General features: G+C 42.9%; 4 protein-coding genes and 1 long non-coding RNA gene across 6 annotated transcripts; all 5 read left to right on the top strand.

Moving 5' to 3' along the window:
- Positions 1-806: 806 nt before the first annotated feature.
- On the top strand, positions 807-2,472 carry LOC4343583 (chlorophyll a-b binding protein CP29.1, chloroplastic). The gene is made up of 2 exons (NM_001403119.1): positions 807-1,373; positions 1,746-2,472. The coding sequence occupies exons 1-2, from the start codon at positions 867-869 to the stop codon at positions 2,109-2,111; spliced, it is 873 nt and encodes a 290-aa protein (NP_001390048.1). The 5' UTR covers positions 807-866; the 3' UTR covers positions 2,112-2,472.
- A 2,739-nt stretch (positions 2,473-5,211) lies between these two features.
- On the top strand, positions 5,212-9,415 carry LOC4343582 (putative 3'(2'),5'-bisphosphate nucleotidase, mitochondrial). 2 transcript variants are annotated; one of them, XM_015789749.3, is made up of 9 exons: positions 5,212-5,339; positions 5,436-5,577; positions 6,667-6,769; positions 6,858-7,090; positions 7,180-7,239; positions 7,951-8,333; positions 8,671-8,746; positions 8,840-8,890; positions 8,990-9,415. In XM_015789749.3, the coding sequence occupies exons 1-9, from the start codon at positions 5,224-5,226 to the stop codon at positions 9,128-9,130; spliced, it is 1,305 nt and encodes a 434-aa protein (XP_015645235.1). In that variant the 5' UTR covers positions 5,212-5,223; the 3' UTR covers positions 9,131-9,415. The 2 variants fall into 2 exon arrangements, with proteins under 2 accessions (XP_015645235.1, XP_066168503.1); XM_066312406.1 differs by lacking the exon at positions 8,671-8,746.
- LOC136357310 (uncharacterized) lies at positions 5,587-6,535 on the top strand. The gene is made up of 3 exons (XR_010742534.1): positions 5,587-5,719; positions 5,798-5,898; positions 6,405-6,535. It is a non-coding gene; the product is annotated as an uncharacterized lncRNA (long non-coding RNA).
- Positions 9,416-10,065: 650 nt separating the features above from the next.
- On the top strand, positions 10,066-14,359 carry LOC4343581 (putative 3'(2'),5'-bisphosphate nucleotidase, mitochondrial). Its single transcript, XM_015789423.3, has 9 exons — positions 10,066-10,233; positions 10,339-10,471; positions 11,604-11,706; positions 11,795-12,030; positions 12,121-12,180; positions 12,934-13,316; positions 13,663-13,738; positions 13,834-13,884; positions 13,997-14,359. Exons 1-9 carry the CDS (start codon positions 10,124-10,126, stop codon positions 14,138-14,140), a joined length of 1,296 nt encoding a protein of 431 aa, XP_015644909.1. The 5' UTR covers positions 10,066-10,123; the 3' UTR covers positions 14,141-14,359.
- A 9,048-nt stretch (positions 14,360-23,407) lies between these two features.
- On the top strand, positions 23,408-25,081 carry LOC4343580 (transcription factor MYB102). Its single transcript, XM_015790036.3, has 3 exons — positions 23,408-23,680; positions 23,796-23,925; positions 24,054-25,081. The coding sequence occupies exons 1-3, from the start codon at positions 23,548-23,550 to the stop codon at positions 24,895-24,897; spliced, it is 1,107 nt and encodes a 368-aa protein (XP_015645522.1). The 5' UTR covers positions 23,408-23,547; the 3' UTR covers positions 24,898-25,081.
- The last annotated feature ends 837 nt before the right edge of the window (positions 25,082-25,918 follow it).

The following is a 25,918-nucleotide window of genomic DNA, read 5'->3' as shown; positions in this document are numbered from 1 at the left end:
ATATTAGACTTAGAGCTCTACCAAACAAGTTAGTAATCTGTAAATAAAATGTACCTTACAACCTACCAGAAATAAATTGCCCTAAATAATCCAAGAATACTTTAAGTTAATTGAAACATTAGCCGTTTGCATGTCCATCCAACATGACAGAAATTGAAGCAATCCTCTCCCAAATTTGAACTGCATGAATTCAAACGGCAATGGCGTGGCGATTCTAAAACTTATAGATTTCTTTTTCCCTTCTTGGATGCCATCTTTTCAAATAACTCGCCTTCAACTGAATTGATTGGCAAATAGAACTCTTAATCTTGGCAGTGTATATCCATAAGTGGATATAAAGTCCGGATTTCTATCCATAATCTTAAGATAAAAATGAAACTCTTGAGTCTTGACCCAACATATAAAATTTGCGTGTTCCAAGAAGAGCTTTACAAACTCCATTGTCCATTCACAGATTGCTGCATTGTGATTTCAGGACTGAAATGCTAACTCAACTTACAAAGGTGCCAGAGCTGCAAAACAGCCAAAAGATTTATTTTCGCCCGATATTTTGGGGCCCATCCACCCTGAAGACCACAAATCACAAAGCATTCCAAAACCCCCATCACCCAATCCCAGCCCTCCACGTGTCACCAACCCCATGGCAAACCTCCCCATCCATAGGGCCATACAGATAAGGCCCGGATAAGGCAGAGCCAACCGTGGCCGTCAGATAGATCACAGCCCCCTTCTGCACCGTCCGATCTGCCACGCGGAGATAACACCGCGAATGTGTTATAAGCCACCCTATTTGTACCCCAATGGCGAACCCCCCCTCACCACCACCCACACATTCTCGAAGAAGGAGAAGAAGGAGAGGAGCAGCCATGGCGTCGTCGGTGGCAGCGGCGGCGAGCACGTTCCTGGGGACGAGGCTGGCGGACCCGGCGCCGCAGAGCGGGAGGATCGTGGCGAGGTTCGGGTTCGGCGGCGGGAAGAAGGCGGCGGCGAAGAAGGCGGCGAGGCCGTCGGCGCCGACGACGGACAGGCCGCTGTGGTTCCCCGGCGCGGTGGCGCCGGACTACCTGGACGGGTCGCTCGTCGGCGACTACGGCTTCGACCCGTTCGGCCTCGGGAAGCCGGCGGAGTACCTGCAGTTCGAGCTGGACTCGCTGGACCAGAACCTGGCCAAGAACAACGCCGGCGAGATCATCGGCACCCGGTTCGAGACCGGCGAGGTGAAGTCCACCCCGTTCCAGCCCTACACCGAGGTGTTCGGCCTCCAGCGCTTCCGCGAGTGCGAGCTCATCCACGGCCGCTGGGCCATGCTCGCCACCCTCGGCGCCCTCTCCGTCGAGTGGCTCACCGGCGTCACCTGGCAAGACGCCGGCAAGGTACACGATACTCCCCCATACATTACTACCAGCATTTTTTTTAAAAAGCAAATATTAAAAAATGACCTATTATATCAAATAATTAGAAAGAGTAAGGTTTCAAATCCAGGTCGTCTAGCCCGTGGGGATAGCCGAAAAACCTCTGGGCGTTTCTCACTACCATTGTTTCAAATAGCTAGCGGGCTAAAACATTTAGCGTTTAGCCTCTCAAAATAGTGGCAGCTATGACTAAATTGTACATGAGAACAAATTGCTACATCTTTTTTTAAATAGTTATAGCTAAAGATTTAAAACCCTGGTTACTACGTATCGCCGGCGCCGCGGACGAGGATGATGACACTGACGTAGGAATGGTCCGATGGTGTTTTTCAGGTGGAGCTGGTGGATGGGTCGTCGTACCTGGGGCAGCCGCTGCCGTTCTCGATCTCGACGCTGATCTGGATCGAGGTGCTCGTCATCGGCTACATCGAGTTCCAGCGCAACGCGGAGCTGGACCCGGAGAAGAGGCTGTACCCGGGGGGGTCCTACTTCGACCCGCTCGGGTTGGCGTCGGACCCGGAGAAGAAGGAGCGGCTGCAGCTGGCGGAGATCAAGCACGCCCGCCTCGCCATGGTCGCCTTCCTCGGCTTCGCCGTGCAGGCCGCCGCCACCGGCAAGGGGCCCCTCAACAACTGGGCCACCCACCTCAGCGACCCGCTCCACACCACCATCTTCGACACCTTCTCCTCATCCTCTTAATTTAAGCTCTTTCGCGCGCAATTCAAACGGGATCGATGCGTTGGTGTGCGTTCGCGCGCGCTGTTTAGTTTTGTGATGACGAGCGAGCTGGGAGGGTATGGAGAGAGGAGAGGTCATCCTTTTGTTGATTACTACTTAAATTAGGAAAGCTGGGTTGGTGGTTAATGGCGACTTGCATGGTGGTGATTTGTAATATAAGAACACCCAAGATGATGAATTAATGCATCCACTTGTACATCGATCGATCGATCTTGGTATTTGACTAAGTGAGTGTGACTGTGAATGCACATATGCACACTGCATAGACTTTACCTGACATGTATTGATATTAATAAAGTTATAACAGGTGTCTCGCTATCAATAGGTATATTGTTTATCACTGAAAAAAAATAATTAGTTATAAATAAGAATGCCCTGCTAGCTGAGCTACGTTAGGTTCACAAAATAAACACTATTATCATTCCCTTTCTTCCATATTTGATTAAAATAATTTTTACCGTCCTTCGGCATGGGTTGTCGGTAGCAAATCTGAACCATCCACTTGACGAGATTAGATGTCTCAAAACTGTCAGTACTGGGAGGTACAAGCACATTCATGTATGGGTATTGACAGAAGGAAATTGAGGTGGAAGTATGGATTTTTCTTTTCCCGTTGAATATCTTGCCGAGGCAAACCCTAATTTTCCAAATCATTCCAAACGTCAGTTTTGGTCAAGGAGAGAGCGGTAGTGGTGATGAGGGGGAAACGTGTTTTTCATCTCTCGAGGGGATATCTCCTCATTTCGTGCATGTCACCTAAATAGTTACAAAACTTTTTGGAAAAAACTCACAAGATAAATTAATATGAAATATATCACTCCACAAACATGCAAGGCCAAATTCAACTTCTACAAATTATAACAAAAATAATAAATATAACTACCAAATGTACGATAAATATTTTCAGTTTAATTTTTTTTGTTGCAACTTGTAGAAATCGAATTTGGCCTTGCATGTTTGTGGAGTGATATATTTCATATTAATCTATGTTGTTAATTTTTTTATAATTATTTAGATGACATGCAAGTAACGAGGGGACATCCCCTCGAGAGGGTAAATGCCATCCTTCTCATTCGGTCAAAACGCAAAAGGAAAAGATGTTCTGAGAGTCATAGTACAAGTTGGCTCGAATAGCTCTCAACTATAAGTGTGTGTTTAACTTGGAAAAGGCTTTAGTAATTTATCAGATATCACTTGAGTACAAAAACACTACTTGAGTACAAAAAGACTACTCGAGTGGGAAAACACTACTTGTGTGGAAAAACGCTACTTGAGTGGGAAAACGTTACTTAAGATGAAAAACACTACTTGAGTGGGAAGAACTACTTGAGTGAAAAAACACTACTCAAGTGGGAAAGTACTACTTGAGTAGGAAAATACTAATCGAGTGGGGAAGTACTACTTTAGTAGGAAAATACTACTCGAATGGTAAAGCTTTGTTTGAGTAAGCTAAGCTAACGCTACCGACAAGTTCAGTATAGGTGGGAAAGTATGTTTTCCCTGTCTATCCTAAGAATGAACTCAAACACAAAATGTCATGTCTCATCAAGTGGTATTTTATATTAAATGATTCCTTGTCCTTGCTACATGGCCTTGGCTGGCTTATATAATCTTCAACCATACATGCGAGTTTTCATACATGCGAGCTTACTTTAATGCCCTTACAAAGTTTACAAACTTAGGGGCATTTTAGTATATCTTGAAGGTCATCATGGTCTTTTGGCGCCAACTGGCAGTAGTGGTTATAAGTAGATCCCACAGAATCTTCTTTCGGCGTCTTCCTTATTTAAGCAGTACTTTCTCTCAAGCTCCTTATAGTTTCTTTGGTCAAAATGCCCTTTTCATCTTGGGGGCTCGAACATTCCTTTCTAATCTATTGACCCCTTAGACTTTTACTGTCACAGGTAGAAAATCCACACAGGTAAAGCAAACTACTCGAGCATCGTTAGCTTAGCTTACTCAAAACAGAGCTTTACCGTTCGAGTAGTATTTTCGTACTTGAGTAGTACTTTCCCATTCGAGTAGTATTTTTCTACTCAAGTAGTAATTTTCCACTCACATAGTATTTTTCCACTGAAGTAGCGTTTTCCCACTACTCAAGTAGCATTTTTCTACTCGAGTAGTATTTTTTCACTCAATGGTATTTGACAAATACGAAAGCCTTTTCCAAGTTAAATACTTAGTTGAGAGCTATTCGAACCAACTTATACTACAATTCTAAGAACATCTTTTCCTTTGGCGTTTTGACCGAATGAGGAGGATGGCATCTATCCCCTGATATAACAAACTTGTGTTTAACTTAACATGAACATTTTACCCATTGCATTTCCCAAATTCAGATTAGGTGTAGTTATACTTACAACTGCATATAACTTTAGCCGTCCGTTAGATTTAAAGCTACATCAACCATGTGAACAATGTTCTGTGCTACAATATTTATTGCTACAGTACTGTGAACAGTACAGCACACGATCTAGATCGTCCCATATGCATCCCATTGGCCATAGTGCATACTAACGAGGACATATTCGGTGAAAACGGATTAAGTGTTAGAAACTTGTGAAAATCATACCTAAATGTTTTGTAAAGTCATAAAAAAATATTAGAGATATGTGTAGATATGAAATACATTCTCACCAAATCTCAATTCAAAACTCAACTTTGTTTAAGAGAAAAAAAAAGACAAATTTCGAGTGAATAGTATCCGGTTGTTATTCATCTGCTTCACTTGCAGTCACTATTGTGGCTGATTCGAATCTCCATTTTTAATTTCTAGACATTTTTTTTCTCTAAATGGTGGGTTCACAAAATTTCGGGCCCAGTCCAATCTATCATCAGATTCCTTTTATACAATATGTCCCTATAAAAAAATATATCCTCAAAGATGCAAATTGTTGGATGCAGGTGGTACACTCGTATTGAGATTTGAGAGGCTTACACATATCTTGTCTACTACATATACGGCTCCGTATAATACTATCACGTGTTGTATTCGCCAATATACTTTGCGAATACGTACAACTCGGTTGCATTAAATTCGATCGAGGCTTTCGCTCCCGCCACACACGCGAAAATGCCGCTCCTCCACATCTCCCTCCCGCCGCACCGCCTCCTCCTCGTCGCCGGCGGCCGCCGCCGCCGCCGCCGGCTGCTACTCCTCCCGCCGTCTCCCCGCCGCGTCTGCGTAAGGTGAACCGTCCCTCTCCCCGCGCGCGCGCCTACTTGTGGCAGCAGCCGCCGCTGTCTCAGTGGCTAATTAATGTGAGTTTCCGACATCGCGGGTAGGGCGGCGGCGTCGGTGGAGTTGGAGGTGGCCGCGGCCGCGGGGGAGTACGGGCTCCCCTTCCCGTCGGAGCGCGCCGCCCACCACCGCGAGCTCGCCGCGGCCGCCGCCGCCGTCGAGCGCGCCTGCCGCCTCTGCGTAGACGTGAGTTAATTAACCCCATCCCCTCCCCCCCTTTCGTCTGTTCTCGAGTAGGTTGCCGGATTGGGCACTTTTGGGGTTCGTGCGTGGGATTAATTTCAGTTTTGGCTCATGGGTCATGGCTGCAATGCTGCATCGCGTGAAGGTGATACCGAGAGCAAAAAAAAAAAAAAATTTGATGTCAACTGTCAAGCCGAGTGTTCAATGGAGTTTTTTTTTCCAGAGAAAATTGGGCACCGGCGTCTCATGTTCTAGATTTCCCGGCAATACACTGGGAGAAATGTTTAACGAGCAACTAATTTTCATGAAGCATGCTCTTTCGAGGTAAATATCATTATGAATTTTCACTAAACAAAAATATTTATGAGTTGCTCTCCAGGACTAGGAGGTTACTTGTGATAGACCATTGGTAAATCATGATATTTCAAGGTGTGTCCAGTTAATCGAAACAAACCTACCTAGGATCACAGACCTGTCTACCCACCAGCTTTGGTGACGATTCAATAGGTTCGTCTTGTCTTAATATTACGCTTACGGTTTTTTTCTTGGAGTATCTGATCTAAATCTCACCTTCGCCGGATAACTGTTAATTTAGTCAATGTAGTCCAACAAAGGAGTGAAAATGAAATATGCTTAGCATTAGTGTTGAACTGTTGATAACTTAACCTTATACCTATATTATTAGCAAACAATAACATGTATCTTAGGAAACCTAATAAAAATATACTAGTGGCACCTATCAAGTTTCGACTATATAAATTCTTATAGAAAAACATTACAAAAGAGATACAATCCACACAAATTGCTAGAGAGTTATTCTTGTGTTTCAGGTCTTTTTCTTCAGAATGACCAAAAGAATAAGTGAATTTATTTTATCTAGCCTGGATTGGCAAAGTTACTCGAAGTGAGGATGGGTACAATTGGAAAACAAAGAGGCTTTTGGTTACTGTATTTCACCATACACGGACTGTACTATATCTGTTTGTCATTTTGTGATTTATCATCTAATCGTCGGTTATGGTGGAGCAAATGTGAATGCTTGACATTTCACTGTGAAGAGAAGGCCCGAATGCTGATCGTACATGTTGACAGGTCAAGAGATCACTGCTTTCAGGTGAGAAGAAAATTTTCGAAAAGAATGACCAAACTCTTGTCACAGTTGCGGATTTTGGAGTGCAAGCCCTTATTAGTTTAGGTAATTCATAGAACAATCCTCCGTTAAGCTCTCATATATACTTTGCACTTCTATTGGATGACAATTTTTACCTTGTTGCTATTGAAAGAGCTCCAGCGATCGTTTCCATCAATTCCTCTTGTGGCAGAAGAGGATTCAGCTTCTTTAAGGTCATCTAATGCTGATAACAGTAGCAATGTGCTTGTTGAGTCAATTTCAAGTGCTGTTGCCGACAATGTGAGTAACACCGATTCACTTTTAACTCATGATGATGTGCTGAGAGCTATTGACAAAGGAGGCAAGGATAGTGCATCCTTTGATTCAAATCCCGCTACTTATTGGGTAGGTGGTAAGCTTCCAAGTTCTGTTTACCATAAATCTACATATGCAAAAGTTGGTCTGCTGAATAAAGATGGTGCTGTGGTTTGAAGGTACTTGATCCAATTGATGGTACACAAGGTTTCTCGAAAGTGGATGATACTCTGTATGTGGTATGTTTCTCTATAGTTCCATTATAATGTTCATCTTTGAATAGTATTCATCTGCCATTGATACATGCTATGCAGCCATATTTGTTACATGTGCATGTGTACATTCACTGCAACAAGCATATACACCAATATGAGGGGTTATAGTTCTGTGCACAACAAATTTCTTGTCATTTCACAAGCGTGGGTCCTGAATCCTGGATATTTCTGGGCACCCTTTTTCATGTCAAGCATGTTCAATTTCAAATGATTACCTTCGTTGATATCATATGTGTGGCCAGGCTTGCATCTAAAAGCATAATCAAAATTATGAGCATTTGCTCTCGCCTCTTTATTCTTTTACAACGTTCACTGAATGCTGGTGTGTATGGATTGAGGACCTTAGAAATAGAATAGCCCAAGTTCATTGAAACGAAGCATATGTAGCAACATATTGTCATTGTCTGTTAACTGCGGTTAAGAATTTTAGTTCAGTCTTTTTGGACTAGGGTCAGGCACCTTTTTGTTTGAGGTGTCATCCTAAATCTACTGTAACTTTTTTGCAGGGATAAATTTCATGTCTAAAACTCTGAACACTAAATCTGCCTGTTCTTATATGATCGCTTTTCGATATGGATTTGTCAACCCAGTGTTCAAGGAATTTCAATACTTATATCTTTGGCAGTTTTGTTCACTGTTCTGTGCCTTATCCTGATATGTTTTTTTAACTTCAAGGTGGGCTTGGCTCTTGTGGTGAATGGAAAAGTAGTAGCAGGAGTCATGGGAAGTCCTAATTGGGCCAGTGATACCATAGCCAACAGAAAAGATGACAGCATTGCTTCCCGTTATGATCGTGGGATCCTTATGATTGCTCATGAGGGTTGTGGTGCTTGGACTAAGCGCCTGTATGATGAGTTTGGCCAGTTCACTACGTCAAAGGATACTTGGAACAGATGCTTCGTGGATTCTTGTTCTGTTGTACACAAGGCACGCTATTGCCTTTCCGATAACCAAACCTGGAATATGATACCACTATCTGTTGTGTTCAACTCAACGACGGATGAATCGAAACCTAGAGATGAGAATGAACTTCTTACTTCATATGTTTTCTCTGGCAGGTTTGTTCCACTTCCTATAGCCTATATGCTACTTATGTATGATGTTGTTACTACTCCTAATCAGTTAAAACGTTGTGCTAATGAATGAGCAAAAAATATTTCATAACACATTGCTATCTTGTGATTGTTCTTCATTACTTGCTATTGTTCTGTCAGCAAGATCTAAAAATGTGAAATATCCTTTTGTTTTTTTTTCTCTTGTGCTGTGCTGCTGTAATAATACTTTTGAGATTTCCTACATAAGTACATGCCTAGGTTGATAATGACTAATCTTAAATTATTTATAAATTGGTCAGTATAAGTGATCGAATGCATTCTTCTTATTCATCTTCCGTAGTTTGTGCAAGTACCTTACTGTAGCCTATGGGAGAGCCTCAGTTTTCGTCCTTAAAGCACGGACGAAAAGCCTCAAGGTGAAATCTTGTTTGCAGTTTCTGTCCAAACTAAACAAACTCTTGACTTAGTTTATAACCGCACTGATCCTTTATTTTCTCCACTGTTTACAGTCTTGGGATCATACTGTAGGAGTAATTTGTGTGCAGGAAGCTGGAGGCCAAGTATGGAATAACACGCTTAGCATTTGTTCAATCAATTAACCAACGTAAACACTGAAACATTATTAACCATGGTGATTCTGTGATTTGTTTGACTGGCAGGTTACTGACTGGAGAGGGGAACCTTTGGATCTTGAAGCTGACCTAACTGGGCGCAGAGACATTTACCCTCATGGTGGCATTCTCATCACCAACGGCGTCCTGCACAACAAGCTTGCTGAATTGATCAAGGCGAATTACTAAGTAGCTGCAATGTTGCATATATAGCTCCACACATGACACATTTTTTTTGGGGTAGCATTTTACCTCACCGACCATCAAGCTGTATTTGGTCTCTCATCCAGGAGAGAAACCTTGCAAACATGTCCATATCACTTATCACCTCTAATATCATTACAGCAACAGATATGCATGACAGAATACACTGTTCCCCTCTGAACAATGAGTACCTGAAGATACATGCCAACATGCTAGTCAAGTCATCTTACATCAAATTGCTTGCAGAATTAATGAATTATATTACTACAATCTTTTGCCTTCACAATGTATGAATCTGTCATTTGTTTTATAAATCCGTCTCGCAATCATAGTAATATTATATTTTGATGTAATTTACAAAGGATACTAGCTCTCTTGTTAACATCTGTAGACTTTTCTGTATGAACCTGAAAGAAAGTGGCGAGCAATGGGCCGAATCTCAGGCCCAACAAGCGAGGCTCTGTTTTCGGAAGAGCTACAGGAGCAACTTTGATAGTGCCTGCATGCTCATGTGTTGGCAGATTTGGAAAGAACGCAATGCAAGGGTGTTTGAGCAGCGAACCAGAAGGCCAGACCAACTCGTGGAGGCTATTAAGGAAGAGATTATGGTCTGGAAGGAAGCCTGATATTTCGTGAGTAGTACCACATAAAATTTCTGTTCAATGTAGCTGTTCCTAGCTTGCAGGTTGCTGTGGCTTTGCCATAGCACCATCTCGACAGCTTCCTGTCGTTGTAATAAGCAAGAAACAATTTGTAACTTTATGTACTTCCCCCATCTTAATAAAATTTGGTCGCCGTTCCTTCGGCCGACCCGGCAAAAAAAGAATCTCAGGCCCAAGATTATGGGGCCTAATGGGCCAAATTTCCTCAGGTCAGTGGACGGCGGTGGTATACTCGCGTCGTGAGGCGTATTCGCGAATATACCTGCGAATATTCCGGTGACAGCATTGGGCCGTCTCGCTCCCGCCACACGCGCGAATGCCGCTCCTCCACCTCTCGCCGCCGCCGCACCGCCTCCTCCTCGCCGGCGGCGGCCGCCGCCGCCTACTCCTCCCGGCGGCTCGCCGCCGCTCCCTCGTCCGCGTCAGGTGATCCCTCTCCTGGATACCCTAACCGTATTCTCCGCTCGTTTGAGTTCCGACAGCCGCCGCCGCCGCCGCCCTAAGTGGCTCATGTGTTTGTATTCTGGATAGGGCGGCGGCGTCGGCGGCCGCGGCCGCGGCGGAGGCGTACGGGCTACCCTTCCCTCCTGAGCGCGCCGCCCACCACCGGGAGCTCGCGGCGGCCGCCGCGGCCGTCGAGCGCGCCTGCCGCCTCTGCGTAGACGTGAGTTTGGCTTCATAACCCCTCTCCTGCCTGTTTGTGAAGAAACTGGAGAGCTTTTTAGATTTGTGAGTGGGGTTGATTTCTGTTTGGGTTCATATCCTGAATCATGTGGGGGTGGTAATGGAATTAAAATTGGTGCACTTCATGTGAAGCCGGAGACTTCAATGGGGGAATTTTGAGAGCGGCGTCTCACATTCTCCATTTGTTGACAATGCAGCTCATAGAAATATTCTAGAATCGACCAATTAATTTGCGATTTTTTTCAAAAGAATTTTTCTCTAGGAGGTGAGGTTTGTGAATTGTGATAGACTAAATGGGAAATCATGATACTTTAGGTGTACCCCAATTCGTTCTAGCTGTACAAAAATATTCCCAGAAACTGCAATTAATCAAAGAGCTTTAAAACCGAGTTTGCATACAATCAGATCCAGTTAATCAAAACAGTCCTACCAAGGATTGCAGTCCTGACAACCTTTTCATGTACCCACTAGCTTTGGTAGAACAATTCAATAAGTTTGTTTTCTCTAAGTGTTACACTTATGGTTTGTCTTTGCTTCAAGTATGTGAACAATCTCTTTACCGTGGAACAGTTAATTTAATCGTGTTAGTTAAAAAAAAAAGAAGTGAAAATGAAAATGTGCCTAACATTAGTGTTTAAAAGTAATAGCCGTGTACCTAGATTTTTTTTTCATTTAATCTTTCTCTAATCAAACCACATCTTCATGCAAAATATAACATGTGGCTTAGGATATCCAAACCATGCTAGTGGCAGCTGACACATTTTGATCAGTAAAGGATTACTTATGGAGAAACATAAAGAATAGAGTACACAAACAAATTTGTACAGAGTTTCTTAGGGTCAGGTTTCCATTTTAGTTCAAATCAACCAAAAGAGTGAAATAGCTTTGATCTAGCCTGGATTGGAGAGATAGGTGGAAGTGAGCATGGGTACGATTGGAGACACAAGATGCTTTCTTTAATATGTTGCACCGTCATAGATTGTACCCAGTCCTTTGTAATTTTGTGGGTTATCATCTGGTTTTGGTAGAACAAATGTAAATGCTTGTCAACACTTAACTGTAAAGAGAAGGCGTGAACTGCAATTTCCAGTTTCAATTGTACATCTTGACAGGTGAAGAGAACGCTGCTTTCGGGTGACAAGAAGATTCTTGAAAAGAATGACCAAACTCCTGTCACAGTTGCAGATTTTGGAGTACAAGCTCTTATTAGTTTAGGTAATTCATAAGACTATTCTACAATCAGCTTTGGTATGTACTTTGCACTTCTGTCAGATGACAAATTTTACCTTGTTGCTACTAAAAGAGCTCCAGCGATTGTTTCCGTCAATACCTCTGGTGGCAGAAGAGGATTCAGCTTCTCTGAGGTCATCCAATACTGATGATAACAGTAGTAATGTTCTTGTTGAGTCAATTTCAAGTGCTGTTGCAGAAAAAGTGAGTAACGCCAATTCACTTTTAACTCATGATGATGTGCTGAGAGCTATTGATAGAGGAGGCAAGAATGCTGTATCCTTTGATTCAAATCCTGCTAGTTATTGGGTAGGCAGTAAGCTTCCAAGTTCCATTTACCATAAATCCACAGCTACATGAGTTGGCTCAACTGAGTAAACGTGGTACTGTGGTTTGAAGGTACTTGATCCAATTGATGGCACAAAAGGTTTCTTGGGAGGGGACGATGCTCTGTATGTGGTATGGTTCTCTATTCTTCCATTGTATGGTTCATCTTTGAATACTGTTGAACCTCCATTGATATGTGCTATTCATTGTTATATGTGCATGTATATATTCATTGCACAAGCATAAACACATCAATATAGAGAGATTATAGTTTCATGCATGAAAACTTTATTTTCATTTCACAAGCACGGTTGTTCCTGAACCCTGCATAGATTGGCCATTTTATGTCAGATATGTCTGCTTTGAAATGACCATCTGTATTGTATATCATATGTCTGACCACCTGAGGACCTTTTTCAGTCACCTGCCATTTGCACAAGTAATCTACATGCATGCATCAAAAAGCATAATCGACCTTATGGGCATTTGCTCCCCCCTCTACCTTTCTCAAGGTCACTGGACGCAGGCGTATGTGCCTTGAGGATCTGTAGAACAGTCCCAGTTCATCGAAATAAAACGAAATAAATGCAACACTATAAATATCACCATCTCTTAACTGAGTTTAAGAATATTACTGCTATTTTTCTGGCTAAGACACTTTTTTTGTTTTGAGGTATCATCTTAAATATATTGTAACATCGTGCAGGAATATATGTCATGTCCGAAACTCTAAACCAACTCTGTTTGCTTTTATATTTTTGCTGTTATATATGGGATTTGTCAAATTAACCAGTGTTCAAGGAATTTCAATACTTGCATCTTTAATCATTTTGTTCACAGTCCTTTTCCTTATCCTGATATAGTGATATGTTTTTTTACCTTAAGGTGGGGCTGGCTCTTGTGGTAAATGAAAAGGTAGTAGCAGGAGTGATGGGATGTCCTAATTGGTCTAATGCTACCATAGCCAGCAGAAAAGAAGACAGCGCTGCTGCCCAACCTGATCATGGGATCCTTATGATTGCTCATGTGGGCTGTGGAACTTGGTCTAGGCATTTGTCTGTCGATATTGGCCAGTTCACTACGGCACAGAGTACTTGGAATAGATGCTTAGTGGATTCTTGTTCAGTTGTGAACATGGCACGCTTTTGCATTCCTGATAGCCAAACCTGGAATATGATACCGCTATCTGTTCTCTTCAACTCAACAATGGATGAATCCAATCCTAGAGATGAGAATGAAATTCTCCTCTTATCTGTTTACTGTGGCAGGTTTGTTGCACTTCCCTTATGTTACTTACATATGATGTGTGTTACTATTCCAGTTATTAAAACTTAAAACATGGTGCGAATGAACGGGTAAAAGTTATTTCAAGTATTGATGGATATTTCCTCCCATCCTAAAATATTGTGATTGATTTGTTATGTTATTGTTTTATCAGTAAAATAAATTGTGAAATATCTTTTTTGTTTTCTTTTGCTCTCTGCTGCTATCATATTACTTCTGAGATTTCCTACATAAGTAGATGTCTTAGTCTGATAGTGACCATCTTAAATGATTATGGATTGGTCGGTGCATGAGTGATCGTGATGCGCTCTTCTTGTTGATCTTCCATAGCTTGTGCAAGTACCTAACTGTAGCTTCTGGGAGAGCCTCCGTTTTTGTACTTCGAGCACGGACGAAAAATCTCAAGGTGATCACTTGAATCTGGGAGTTTCCGTCCAAGCTGAACAAACTGTTGACTTAGTTTGTAGCTGCAGTAATCCTTTCCTTTCCCACTGTTTGCAGTCTTGGGATCATGCTGTCGGAGTAATTTGTGTACAGGAAGCTGGAGGTCAGGTATACAGCACACTTGTTAAGCCAGGACTCGACGAAATGCACATTTGTTCCATCAGTTCACCAATGTTAACATTATTAACCATGGTGATTTTGTGATTTGTTCAACTGACAGATTAGTGACTGGAGTGGGAAACCGTTGGATCTTGCAGCTGACCTAACTGGGCGCAGAGACATTTACCCTTCAGGTGGTGTTCTCGTCACCAACGGTGCTCTGCACGGCAAGCTGGTTGAAATGATCTCAGCAAATCACAAGTAGCGGCAAATTTTGCATAACTGCGCACATAACACAGATTTTTCTTTTGTTAACATTTTACCTCATCAACCATCAAAATGTATTTGGTCTCTCGTTCGGGAGAGAAACCTTGCAAACATGTTCAGATTACTTCCAGTATCATTACAACATACAACACAACAGATATACATGACAGAAGGCATTGTTCCCCAATGAACAATAGTACCTGATTACCTGAAGATACATGCAAATATGTTGCTGGTCTAAGTCATCCAACACCAAATTGCTTGCAGAATTATACAATCTTTTGCCTTCACAATGTGTGAATCTGTTGCATAATCCTGAAAGTTTGCATGGTTGCATAGCATCCACACACACCTGAAGCTTGTGAGGAGGAGAAAACTTGGACCAATCTGACAGCAGTGCACCATGCAGTGAATCAGGATGCTTTCGGTTTGGCCACCAATTCAAGCCGAAGAAAAGGACACCCAAAAGGTCTGCATCTTTGCCTCTTTGGCTCCATTTCAAGATAACGACCTTCATGTCCTAATGCAAGAATTGGCAGCTTCTAATCATGATTAGCCCAACAAATTCCATGATCAGCACGCACTTTACTGCTTGCTTACATCCTGAAGATCTTGCTCTCCATTGACACGTCCTCCAGCTACGAATTTCAGTAGATGGCCTGTAGTTGGATTCTTGTTGTAATCTATATTGACTTTTTTTTTCTTAAGCATTAATAAGAGCTACTGATCTACTCGAGAACAAGAAAAATTCAGATGATCTCCTGCTCTGCTCTCCTCACGCCAAAAGCCGCAATTACGCGTTGATGATCAGAGATAATTCTGCTATGAAAGCAAGCAAGCAAGCAAGCACGGTGAAATTAATTCCTGGACCATGAGAGGGTTCAGAGTAAATTTTATCTTGATCTGAAAAAACGCTGGCGAGTATCTGTCGCTTGCTGCTGCAGGAATCGGCCGTACGAGCTTGCCGGAGTCAACGATTTCGGCAAAATCCTGCCTGCTTGACGAACGGAAATCACATGTGTTGGCTGTAAAGTGGGCCAACGAAACGGGATTCAGACATTGTGAAAGTGCACGTAAACAGTGCAGAACTTTTTTAAGTTCCTATCACATCGGATGTTTGGATACTATTATAAATATTAAATATAGACTATTGGTAAAAACCTATTCTATAACTCTGTACTAATTCACGAAATGAATCTATGGAGCTTAATTAATCCATGATTAGTCTATGTAATGCTACAGTAAACATGTACTAATTATGGATTAATTAGGCTTAAAAAAATTTGTCAGCGAATTAGCTCTCATTTATGTAATTAGTTTTATAAGTAGCTTATGTTTAATACTCTAAATTTATCTGATATGGCAGGAACTGAAGTTTAGTCCTTGGATCCAAACACCCCTTTCTCTCCCATTCTTGCCCACGGAAATTATGGAGGAAATTAAAGCTGAAACTGGAACTGAAACTGTCGTTGCTTTATCTCTTCTACTGTTTCTCTGACAGTTCAGTTATCAGATCAGTACTAAAGCTTTTTTGGCCATTTCACAACAGAAAACCTATCGATTTGAGTGCATTACTGTGGGAACTAATCATCGAGATCTAAAGTTTTTGAGTTGTAATTATTGAGCTACTACATACAAGAGAGCAAGATTCTTCTTCAGTCCTCATGGCCACAAGACCAGCGTATGAATAGCTGAAAAACAGACGTCAAATGCTCTGAATACAATACTCCCAATAATTCAGGCGCCGTTCTCATCACACACGCATCTTCAGTCATCACACACCTGATGAAAATTGATCACATCTATCCATCCATCTCTCCATTAATTCTTCCCATAACTAGGGAAACTTCTGATGCTGCCGCCATTGAATTGAACAACCTGAAGAAGAACAAATGCCATATGCATTCTGCATTTGGAGCAACTGCTACCAACTCCCTCATCAGATATTCAGATGTCAATAATGCCTCACACATTAATTAAGATATATACACACACATATTGCCAAGCATATCTAGGGCCATGCAATTAAACATTTTTAACAAATTAATGCATTTTTGGGAGCAAGTACATGCTCTCGTCGATGCATGGGCCATATGCATCAAATTATAAAGCTTTTCCTGCTATCTGCTCCCTGCTAGCCATAGGCCGAGGCGATCCAGGTCACAACCAAACGCAACCACAGGCGCCTCTCATCCCGTCTCCAAACCTGCAAATTTATTTGTTTATTATAGGTTGTGACGACGATGCAATCGTCTGCGTATATGCAGCATTGCAACAGCTTAATTTGGTTGGTGTGTGTTCAGAGTTTGTTGCTGCAATCTATGGATCACCCCCATGCACCCACGTATGTGATTAAATACGTATATACTGCAACGATCACCATGCATTCATAATCAGAGTTATTAAACAACAAGAGCAGGAAATCGTGACAGCTATTGTACTTAAACTAAACCTAATTAATCATGCTGATCACCAGATGAATGTTCTAGCAAAGACTGTACTGGATATATTGTGAGTAGTGTATGCCACGATTAATTAAAGATTTGCTCTGCTGGTACCTACGTATGTGGTTAATTTTATACTACTATTTCACCCTGATTATGATTCAATTGTGACGTTCACTCCGATGTGGCAAAGCCCTGATCCATGGCGACAAGTGTTAACCCCTATAATTAACACGATCATAACACGAGTGTTGCAATTAATTACGGCAAAGTCAGAGACTCAAAAGTTCAATTTGCCAAAATGCATGCAGCTTTCCCGCTCTATCCCTCTATCCATATATGCACCAAATAATCTATAGCATCTATACTAATCAGCAGATGATCTCTTCGCTTTTGACTCGACAAGTCACCATGTCTACACCAATATACAAAACCCTCTTTAATTAATTAATCTGTCCTCTCTAGAGAAAAATACAATCTCTTTTGAGGTCATCTACGCCCAAATTTTCAAACCATTCCTGGTACCTTTCCACTCTACACAAATCCAAAACGAACAAAAAACATAATTAATCAATAGGCATACGTATAATTTAAGAGCAAGACACGCTAGCTGCAGCATTTGAATACCTTAAACGTCAATGTTAGGATGAAGCAGGCGAGACCGGGTGACCTCAGGGGAGATCTTGCAGATCACCAGGTCACGAATTAAACTATTTGTGTTTAATTGTGCTCGCGAGGCACCACACACACTCTCACGGAGTATATATACTTAGATTATTAGTAAGACGAGAAGCGGACACGTGGCCCTAACGAGACATATGAATACCGCGGTTTATTCATAACAACTCTCTCTCTCTCTCCTTTTGGCATTGCAAAATGGGGTCAAAGTCAGACTAGGCGATGTAAGCGTACTCCATTTTCGGGCAAGGAATACGCCATGGATTGCTTGGCGTGTGCCACGTAATAAGGGCTCCCCTAATGGAGAATTAGGGCAAGTGAGATCACGATTAGTTGGTTGGATGTTTGTTAATTTGGGCTGTGTCATGGCTGTCTTGGCTTAAAATGGATAGCTTCCGTGGGTAATTAAATTGAGTGTATTGCAGAGAAGGTGGCTCTGGTGTCTCCATTGCAAGAGACATGGAGGCACTATATTAAAAGTTGAACACTATATTATCTATAACCTACGGCTAGATTAATCCTCTTCCATGTGTATAGAGTATTAGTGTGTTGGAGTAAATCGATCTAGCTAGCTAGATTGGTAGGCTAATTATATACGCTGTGTATACGTATCAATACGTATGTGCTGGTGCGTGTGTTAGTGATAACTGATAAACAAAAAAAAATGATCATCGTAGAAGTTACATAATTAAGAGTATATGATCGATCTCTCTGGATAGTCAAATGTATTGGATTGTTAATTCTCTCACTAATCAAATCGTAATCCATGCATGCACGTACGGATCGGGTTAATTAAGCAGGGCGTTGTTGCATGTGTGTGCTAGCTAGCTACTCCTAGTAATTAAGCTCCGAGTCGTACGTATGCAAGCAAGATTATATGCAGGTTGGATGCGTCTGCACGCATTGCTCCCCGCTGCTTCACACGTCTGCTCTCTTAAGCTAATTGGCGCTGTCAATGCAAACGCCGGCCAATCCAGCTAATTTGCCAGTTAGTTTTCCTAGAAATCTGCTGGATATTTGACACGTCGGTACACGTACTTGAGCTTAATCGTATCAGGTTTTATCTTGCGAAGGTCAAATTTCCCAAAAAAGAAAAAAATATATGCTTCAAGGTCAGATATGATCAAATTAACTTGTGTTTTTGGTAAGACGGAAGAGGCACACTACACGCGTAACATCACATTGATAATAAATTGATAAATGCTCCTCTAACACACACTTAAAAAAGGGGAACTAGCGGCAGCTTCTTGGCCTTAAAATTTTATAGAAAGTGAGCACCTCGATCGTGTGCTAATACTCATGAGCATCAAGATTTAAATCTTGTATTGGTGGATAAAATCATACACTCGTGACTACCATCATACCACTAGTATTTTCCTAGATATAGTCTAACTTAGCCCGCAATTGCATCAATTTTTCATTTAAAAATAGCTGCATTCATCATTTAAGTATTTGACTTTAAAAAACTGCACGATTTATGTAGTAAATCTGACCTAAAATATTGTGTATCTGACCTAAAAATATGGGGAGTCACATTGTGTATACTTCCTCCATACTTATAAAGGAAGTCGTTTAGAACAATGTTTAAGTTAAACCTTGAGAATATAAATCATGAATAACTCTCAAGTTGTTGAGTTTGAAAATGTAAAAATTATATGTATAGATTTGTCTTGAAAAATACTTTTATAAAAGTATACATACATATATATATATCACTTTTCAATAAATATTTTTATAGAAATAAGAAGTCAAAGTTGTGTTTTGGAAACCGTGTCGCTGTCTTAAACGACTTCCTTTACGAGTATGGAGGGAGTATTGTGTATCTGACCTAAAATATCCCAGTGAGAAGCAGTCATGCACATTTAATTTTGTCAGAACAATTAATTTGGCTGCCAATGATATCTAGCTTTGTATGCATGCCCACTCAACAAATTGATTTCTCTTAATTGAAAGACAATATGATATGCACATAGAAAATGTAATAATTAAGTAATATGGATGTCGTCCTCTCAGTAATGAATTTGCTCCAATGTTGAGAAGGACGTTCAGAACGACTAGTCCAAGTAAGCACAGTTTCAATTAGATGTAAGGTTGTTTTCATGAAATAATTTTAATCATGTATGCATTTGGAAACAAACCCCCAGACTGGAGTATTATAATCGTAGTTGTGTGAATCCGTACCGTTAGTAGAGCGACTTGTATGGAGTACTACTTATTTTGCTTGCCTAATTAGGACTTGGTCCCATGATCAATTCTTGTTTAGACTTCTTAAGTGCTCATTAGTTGGGAGATCTAGCCTAAAGTAGCAAGACAAGGAGTACGGTCCAGGTTTCTGATTGGTCAAGGAACTTAAGTAATCTAACACTACTATTAATTACAAAGTATTAATTACAATGGGTGCATTCTGTATGATTTGACAGTTTTAGTTGCAAGTTTGATGGAGTGGATGAGATACATGACTTGCTGAGATCTCCTTCTTAACTACTTATTATTACAACAATGTATCTTAAGTTACACTCTTTAGATTTCCATATATTTTTTGTCTCCCCATATTTTTCATTTTCGACAATTTTCAAAACAAATAAAACCGAAAATTATTAGCAGAAACCAACATTAGGACTCTTTAGAATGGAGTATTAACTTCTGAAGAAATTTTATAGAAATTGATCGAACTCATATAAAATACTCGTATTGTACCTTATTTTACTTTGCACTAAGGTTGTGTCATATAATTGAATGGAAATCTTGTAAAATATGAGTGTAAATTATTTAGATCATGTTTCATGAAGTTTCACTCAATTTTTGTGAAATTTCTATAGTTTGATGGCGCATCCTAGTGTCAAGTGAAACATATATCAATAGACCGTATTTTAAAGTGGAAAAGTATGTGCTAAACCCATCATAAAGCGAAATAAGGTACGCTTGACTCGGTACATATTGCAATTCATCATACGTAAACACCCATATATATATATACACAGAGTTTATATAGGTTTAGTTAAGCGGGTAGTCCTATTACCGCATAAAAACCCGCTTGCTAATTCATTTCTCATATAGTAGTACAAAATTAAAAAGAAAAAATAAACTAGAAGTAAGAAAAGCGGGCTAAAAAAACCCGCTTGTCCACCGCCTTTGCATGTTACATCCCTATGTTTAGACTCCGGGGGTAATAGTCCATATATACTCAGTTGAATGTTTAACCGTTCAGGGTTTATAACTTTATATACTCAGTACTTACTAAACGTTTAATAAGTACTAATTAAGTACATCCCCTCTAATAACACCGACAGCAATGGGCCAGTATCAACTCCATTTTTCCTGATTTGTGTCACTGGACGGTCAAAATTAATGTTGATCAAATGTTGAGAAGTGCCGGATGAACTGCAGCATCCAGCACAGATGGATGTGTGTTATGTGAAGCAATTATTGTGATCTTTGTCAAAAAGTCAATTGACATAGACACTTTAGGCTACGGGACACGCGGCACCATAGAAGACGGAATTCAGTTGTTCACCAAGTGTTTTGGTGATAGTAGTACTTGTAGCTACAATAACACGCCACCAGTAAAACAAAGCTTACAATAACACCAAGTGCTCTTCTTTAATTTTCCTGAAACATCATTACCAGGTTTTCTAATGAATGTATAAGAGTTTAGTGTCACTTTCACCCAGTTAACTGGGCTTTTGCAAAACCAATTTTGAAATATATTGCACCACCACAATAATATAGGTAGTATTGAAATTTACCTGTAGTTACCACACCAATATGCAACAAATCGTTTTCATGCTGGGTCATTGGATATTTTCTCTGGCAATATAGGAGTAGTACAAAGTACTCCTTCCGTTTCATAAAAAATAAATCTAGAATAGGATATGTCACATATTTGTGTCACATTCTATTTTAGCTTTGTTTTTTTTACCGATGGAATATATCAAAGAAACCAAAAAATTGTAGTTGCAATCTTTTGCATCCCTAGCTGCCTTTTGAATGTCACTGTCACTCCCCTTTATACCTATTTTTTGCTTTCCATACGTTCAAACTTTTGACATTTAGTTTTCACTAACTTTAGAGTAAGTAACATTACCGGCGAAGAAACCCCCACCTGCTGGGCGTGCAGCGACATGCCACGCTCCCCCAGTACGCCACCCGGTTCGTCCTACTACACCACCTCAACTGCAGTACGTACGCGCCGCCGCACACACTGCAGGTCAGCATGTGTTACACCTGCAAAAATACACGGACGCAGAAAGGTATCCAGGATACACATACACACACACACCTGTCAATCGCCATGGCCGGCCGGCATACTGCAACACGTACCAGGCAAAAATGCATGCAAACAATGACCCAGAAAAGGGCCCGATCGAGGTAGACGTCAAAATCTACAGGGATACGCAGGCATAGATACGACGGACGGAATTTTATTGGTTTCTAAAACATTTTATTTCAAAAATAAATATTTTCTTAAACTTTTTTCAAAATCTAAACATTTTAACCAACCAACCCATCTCGTATAGAAAAATAACACTATTACACCACCCGTAATATGTGTAACAATTTTTTCCCACCACCCTTAAGAATATTATTACGTCAGTCAGACCGGCGTGTCTAAATAAAGCTGTTTTGACACAAGTTGAATCTTGAAAATAAATATTGAAAGGATTTATTTTAAAATTAATAATAAAAAATGCGAAACGAAATCCAACAGGAACGGGCGTTGGAAGCGTGGAGCGGAGCCGGCGATCGAAAAGGCCTGTGGTACGTCAACGGAGACACGCGCTGGCATCGGCGTGCAGTGATGAGAGGGGGAGGGGGGAGGGATGCAGGATTACACAGGGTGCAGCCTTTTTGTCAACAGTAGCGAGTAGTTTCCACCGCCAACCGGGGGGCAGAGCGTACGGGGAGGCAAAGCTGCAGGCAGTTAAGGGGTGGTGCGGCTGCATGCATGCCATCGGCTCCGCTCTGGCGAGCGCGGCAGCTGCCTGCCATGGCTGGCTGCCCGCAGTCGCAGTGGCAGGAGGAGGGGCAGTGGCCGCAGGGGCATTTTTCCGTGCGATGGGCCGCAGTTTGGGTGCAGTTTCTGGCGAGGAAGGAATTGGCTGGAGGACGAGGCCGAGGATGGGGGACCCGGGCGGGGCGCGGCGCGGCGTGTGGTGCCGTCATCCGTGCGAGGTGGCACCGGCGGGGGGCGTCGTCGTACGGGTTTTCTCGCGCGGGCGGGCGTCAACGCCAGCCAGGTGATGGGGATGGGCGATGCATGCACGGCTGGAGGAGGTGCACGAGTCCATCAGTAATTCCTCCTCCACCTCGCGTCGATCTCTTTTTTACAACTGGACTTTCAGATGCCACTACATCAATCCGTACGTATTGAGATGTACTTCCTCTGTTCTCAAAAACAAAACTAAAATTGGATACGACATAAGTCGGTTTAGATTTGTTGTACTGTAATACTTTCTTCATAAAGAAACGACACACGGACTCCAAAACACAACTCCGACTTTTTATTTCTATAAAAATATTATTGAAAAGTGATATATATATACTTTTATAAAAGTATTTTTCAAGACAAATCTATATTAATGATTTATATTCGTAAGGTTTGACTTAAACATTGTCCTAAATAACTTTTTACGAGTACAGGAGAAATATGTTACATCCAATTTTAGTTTTGTTTTTTTTCATAACGGAGGGAGTATCCGTGTATCTCGGGATTCGCTTGAAACAGATTTTGAATTTTACTAGTTTCAAACTGAAGCAGGAAGTTGTTCTGGCTTCCGTATATCGTTGGCTGTTTGCTTTGTCACTGTACTCTGTACTACACGTAACGAGACAACCGAGGGCCGAGGCTGCTAGTGTTAGCTCTGGTGTGGCAACTGGCACGCCCTCTGCAGCCATGGGCCGCGCGGGGGGAGCTGTTTTAACCCATCGCGCCACTGGCCTGGCCTGTGGTGGTGGTGGTAGTAAAACGAACGAGGCGGCCCCCACGAGTACGTACCGTGTGGCCCGCCCCCGGGACACAACCGGGACGCAGCGCGGGGCGCGGCCACGTCGCGGGCGCGATAAACAAAGGCCGGCACCGAATCCTGTTGACTTCGCCGGCCTCGCGCCCCCCCTTTATAACCCTTTCCCCACCTCGCCCCCACACCTCTCCCTCGTCGAACCGATCCATCCGTCTCCTGCTCCCGCCGCTCTTCACACGGCTAACGCCTGCTTGGCTGCGAGACAAACCGAACCTTTTGCTCTTGCACCGCCTGCTAGCGAACTACGTGTGCTCCCGTGATCGATGGGGCGGGCGCCGTGCTGCGAGAAGAGCGGGCTGAAGAAGGGGCCGTGGACGCCCGAGGAGGACGAGAAGCTCATCGCCTACATCAAGGAGCACGGCCAGGGCAACTGGCGCACGCTCCCCAAGAATGCCGGTGAGCGCGCGCGTCAGCTTTGCTCTGCCGCCATTGATGAGCATGCACAAAGCTAGCTTAGATTAGCTTATCTTATGAATGGTAACTGATATATCCAGCTTCTTTGTTTGTGCAGGGCTCTCGAGGTGCGGGAAGAGCTGCCGGCTGCGGTGGACGAACTACCTTAGGCCGGACATCAAGCGTGGTCGCTTCTCCTTCGAGGAGGAGGAGGCCATCATCCAGCTCCACAGCATCCTCGGCAACAAGTAAGATTATCAAATTATCCGGCTAATAATTATTGTTTCAGTACGTGGACACTTGGGCGTACGGTTGCTGATGATCGATGATGCCGGTTGCGTTTTCCGTGCATGATTTTTTTTTTTTTTTGGCTTAGGTGGTCAGCGATCGCGGCGCGGCTGCCGGGCCGGACGGACAACGAGATCAAGAACTACTGGAACACGCACATCCGCAAGCGCCTCCTCCGCATGGGCATAGACCCCGTGACCCACGCGCCGCGTCTCGACCTCCTCGATCTCACCTCCCTCCTCAAGCCCGCCGCCGCCGCCGCGTACTACCCCACGCAGGCCGACCTCGACACGCTCCGCGCGCTCGAGCCGCTCGCCGGCTACCCGGACCTGCTCCGCCTCGCCTCCGCCATCCTCCCCGCCGCCACGACGACCGGCGCAGCCGCCGCCGCCGCCGCCGAGCAGGCGCAGCTTCTCCTGCCGTGGCTGCTTCAGGCGCAGATGGCGCAGCAGCAACAGCAGGTGACGCCGCCGCCGCCGCCGCCGCCGCAGGCCGCGGCGACCGAACAGTTCTTGCAGGCCACCAGCACCGCCTGCCACCAAATGCCAGGCCTGGTTCACGCCAGCCCGACGCAGCAGCTGGCGCAGCAACCGCAGGATCACATGGCGGCGGCGACCTGCCACCGCCGCGGCGCCGTGCAGCACCCGAGCTACGACAACCAGCTCGACTACGTGCCGGCGCTGATGCAGATGGCGTCCGACGCGTCCAACCTGCAGCAGTGGAGCAGCACGGTCTCGAGTAGCAACAACCACAACGTCAACTCCGGCGTGTCCACGCCGTCGTCGAGCCCAGCAGCCGCCGGACAGATCAACTCATCCTCTACGACGACGACGACGACGTATGGCTTGAACGCGAGCGGTGACGTCGACGACGCTGGGCTGCTCATCAACATGCACCTATCCGAGCTCCTCGACGTGAGCGACTACATGTAATAAGATTCTTCCTTGCGTGGAAACAGAGCCGAATCGAACACTCCACGCCATGTACCAAAGGGGCAAAACATGATCATCACAAGAGGCAATTTTTGTACAGGATTGTACCATCATTTCTATCCAGTTCTTGGTTATCATTAGAAGCTTCTCATGATTTTTTTTTCAAATAATTACTTTATTACTATTCTGATCATTAACTACATTAATTAAATTTTCATGTGTGGTGCGTGTCAGTGTGGGGAAACATGGCAAAGGTGGCTTCCTATGATTGGTGGAGGCGGCTGCTGTCCCTCTCACTCGCATCATGGCCTTGTCTCCAGTGAAGAAAAATTTGTGCACACCGGTTGCTTTTCTTAGTGTGCTAGTTTATCAATTAATTTCCATTTGTTCGTTTCTTTTTGCTCCTCTTATATCGATCATTGGTGACTGTGGCAGCATATAAAAAAGGAATAAATCAGCATGAGGAGGGAGAAAAAATAATTAAACTAGAACAAGGACACCAGTAACTGTCAAGGTCACTTATAGTCACATGATCGATGAGCAAATAATTCTTAAATGGTTGAGAAAAAAATAGACTAGACTAGTATATAATCCTTCAACTTAATGATTGCTACTGCCTGATCCCACTAATGAGCGATCCACAATCAATAGACAAAAATGTGTCTCTGTTGAGTTTTGCAAGTCAAATAATAGAAGAGTGATGGGGAAATTAATAGGTACCATGTTGCATCAAGTTGTATATATGTGTATAGTAGTTGTGTTGGCTTGGTCAGGTCAATACATAATTAAGCTATTGTGTCACAACCCTCAATCTTGCAAGCTTGTGCTTACTAGTGTATCGAAAATGCTAGACTTCAATTCGATCAATTCAAGCTGTCCCAGCTGGTCAGTGGCAGAGCAGACTAATTAAGCAGGTCAATGCATGCTGCCATGCTTGCATAGTTAAGTTATAATAATTAAGTTGCATGCATGTATTTCATGAAGCCGGGATCCATCACGAATAATGAAGCCATGACCCACC

This window comes from Oryza sativa, chromosome 7 (genome assembly GCF_034140825.1).
Source record: "Oryza sativa Japonica Group chromosome 7, ASM3414082v1".
Lineage (NCBI taxonomy): Eukaryota > Viridiplantae > Streptophyta > Magnoliopsida > Poales > Poaceae > Oryza > Oryza sativa.
Note: the sequence above shows the minus strand (reverse complement) of the source record. Positions and strands in the feature narration are given on the sequence as shown.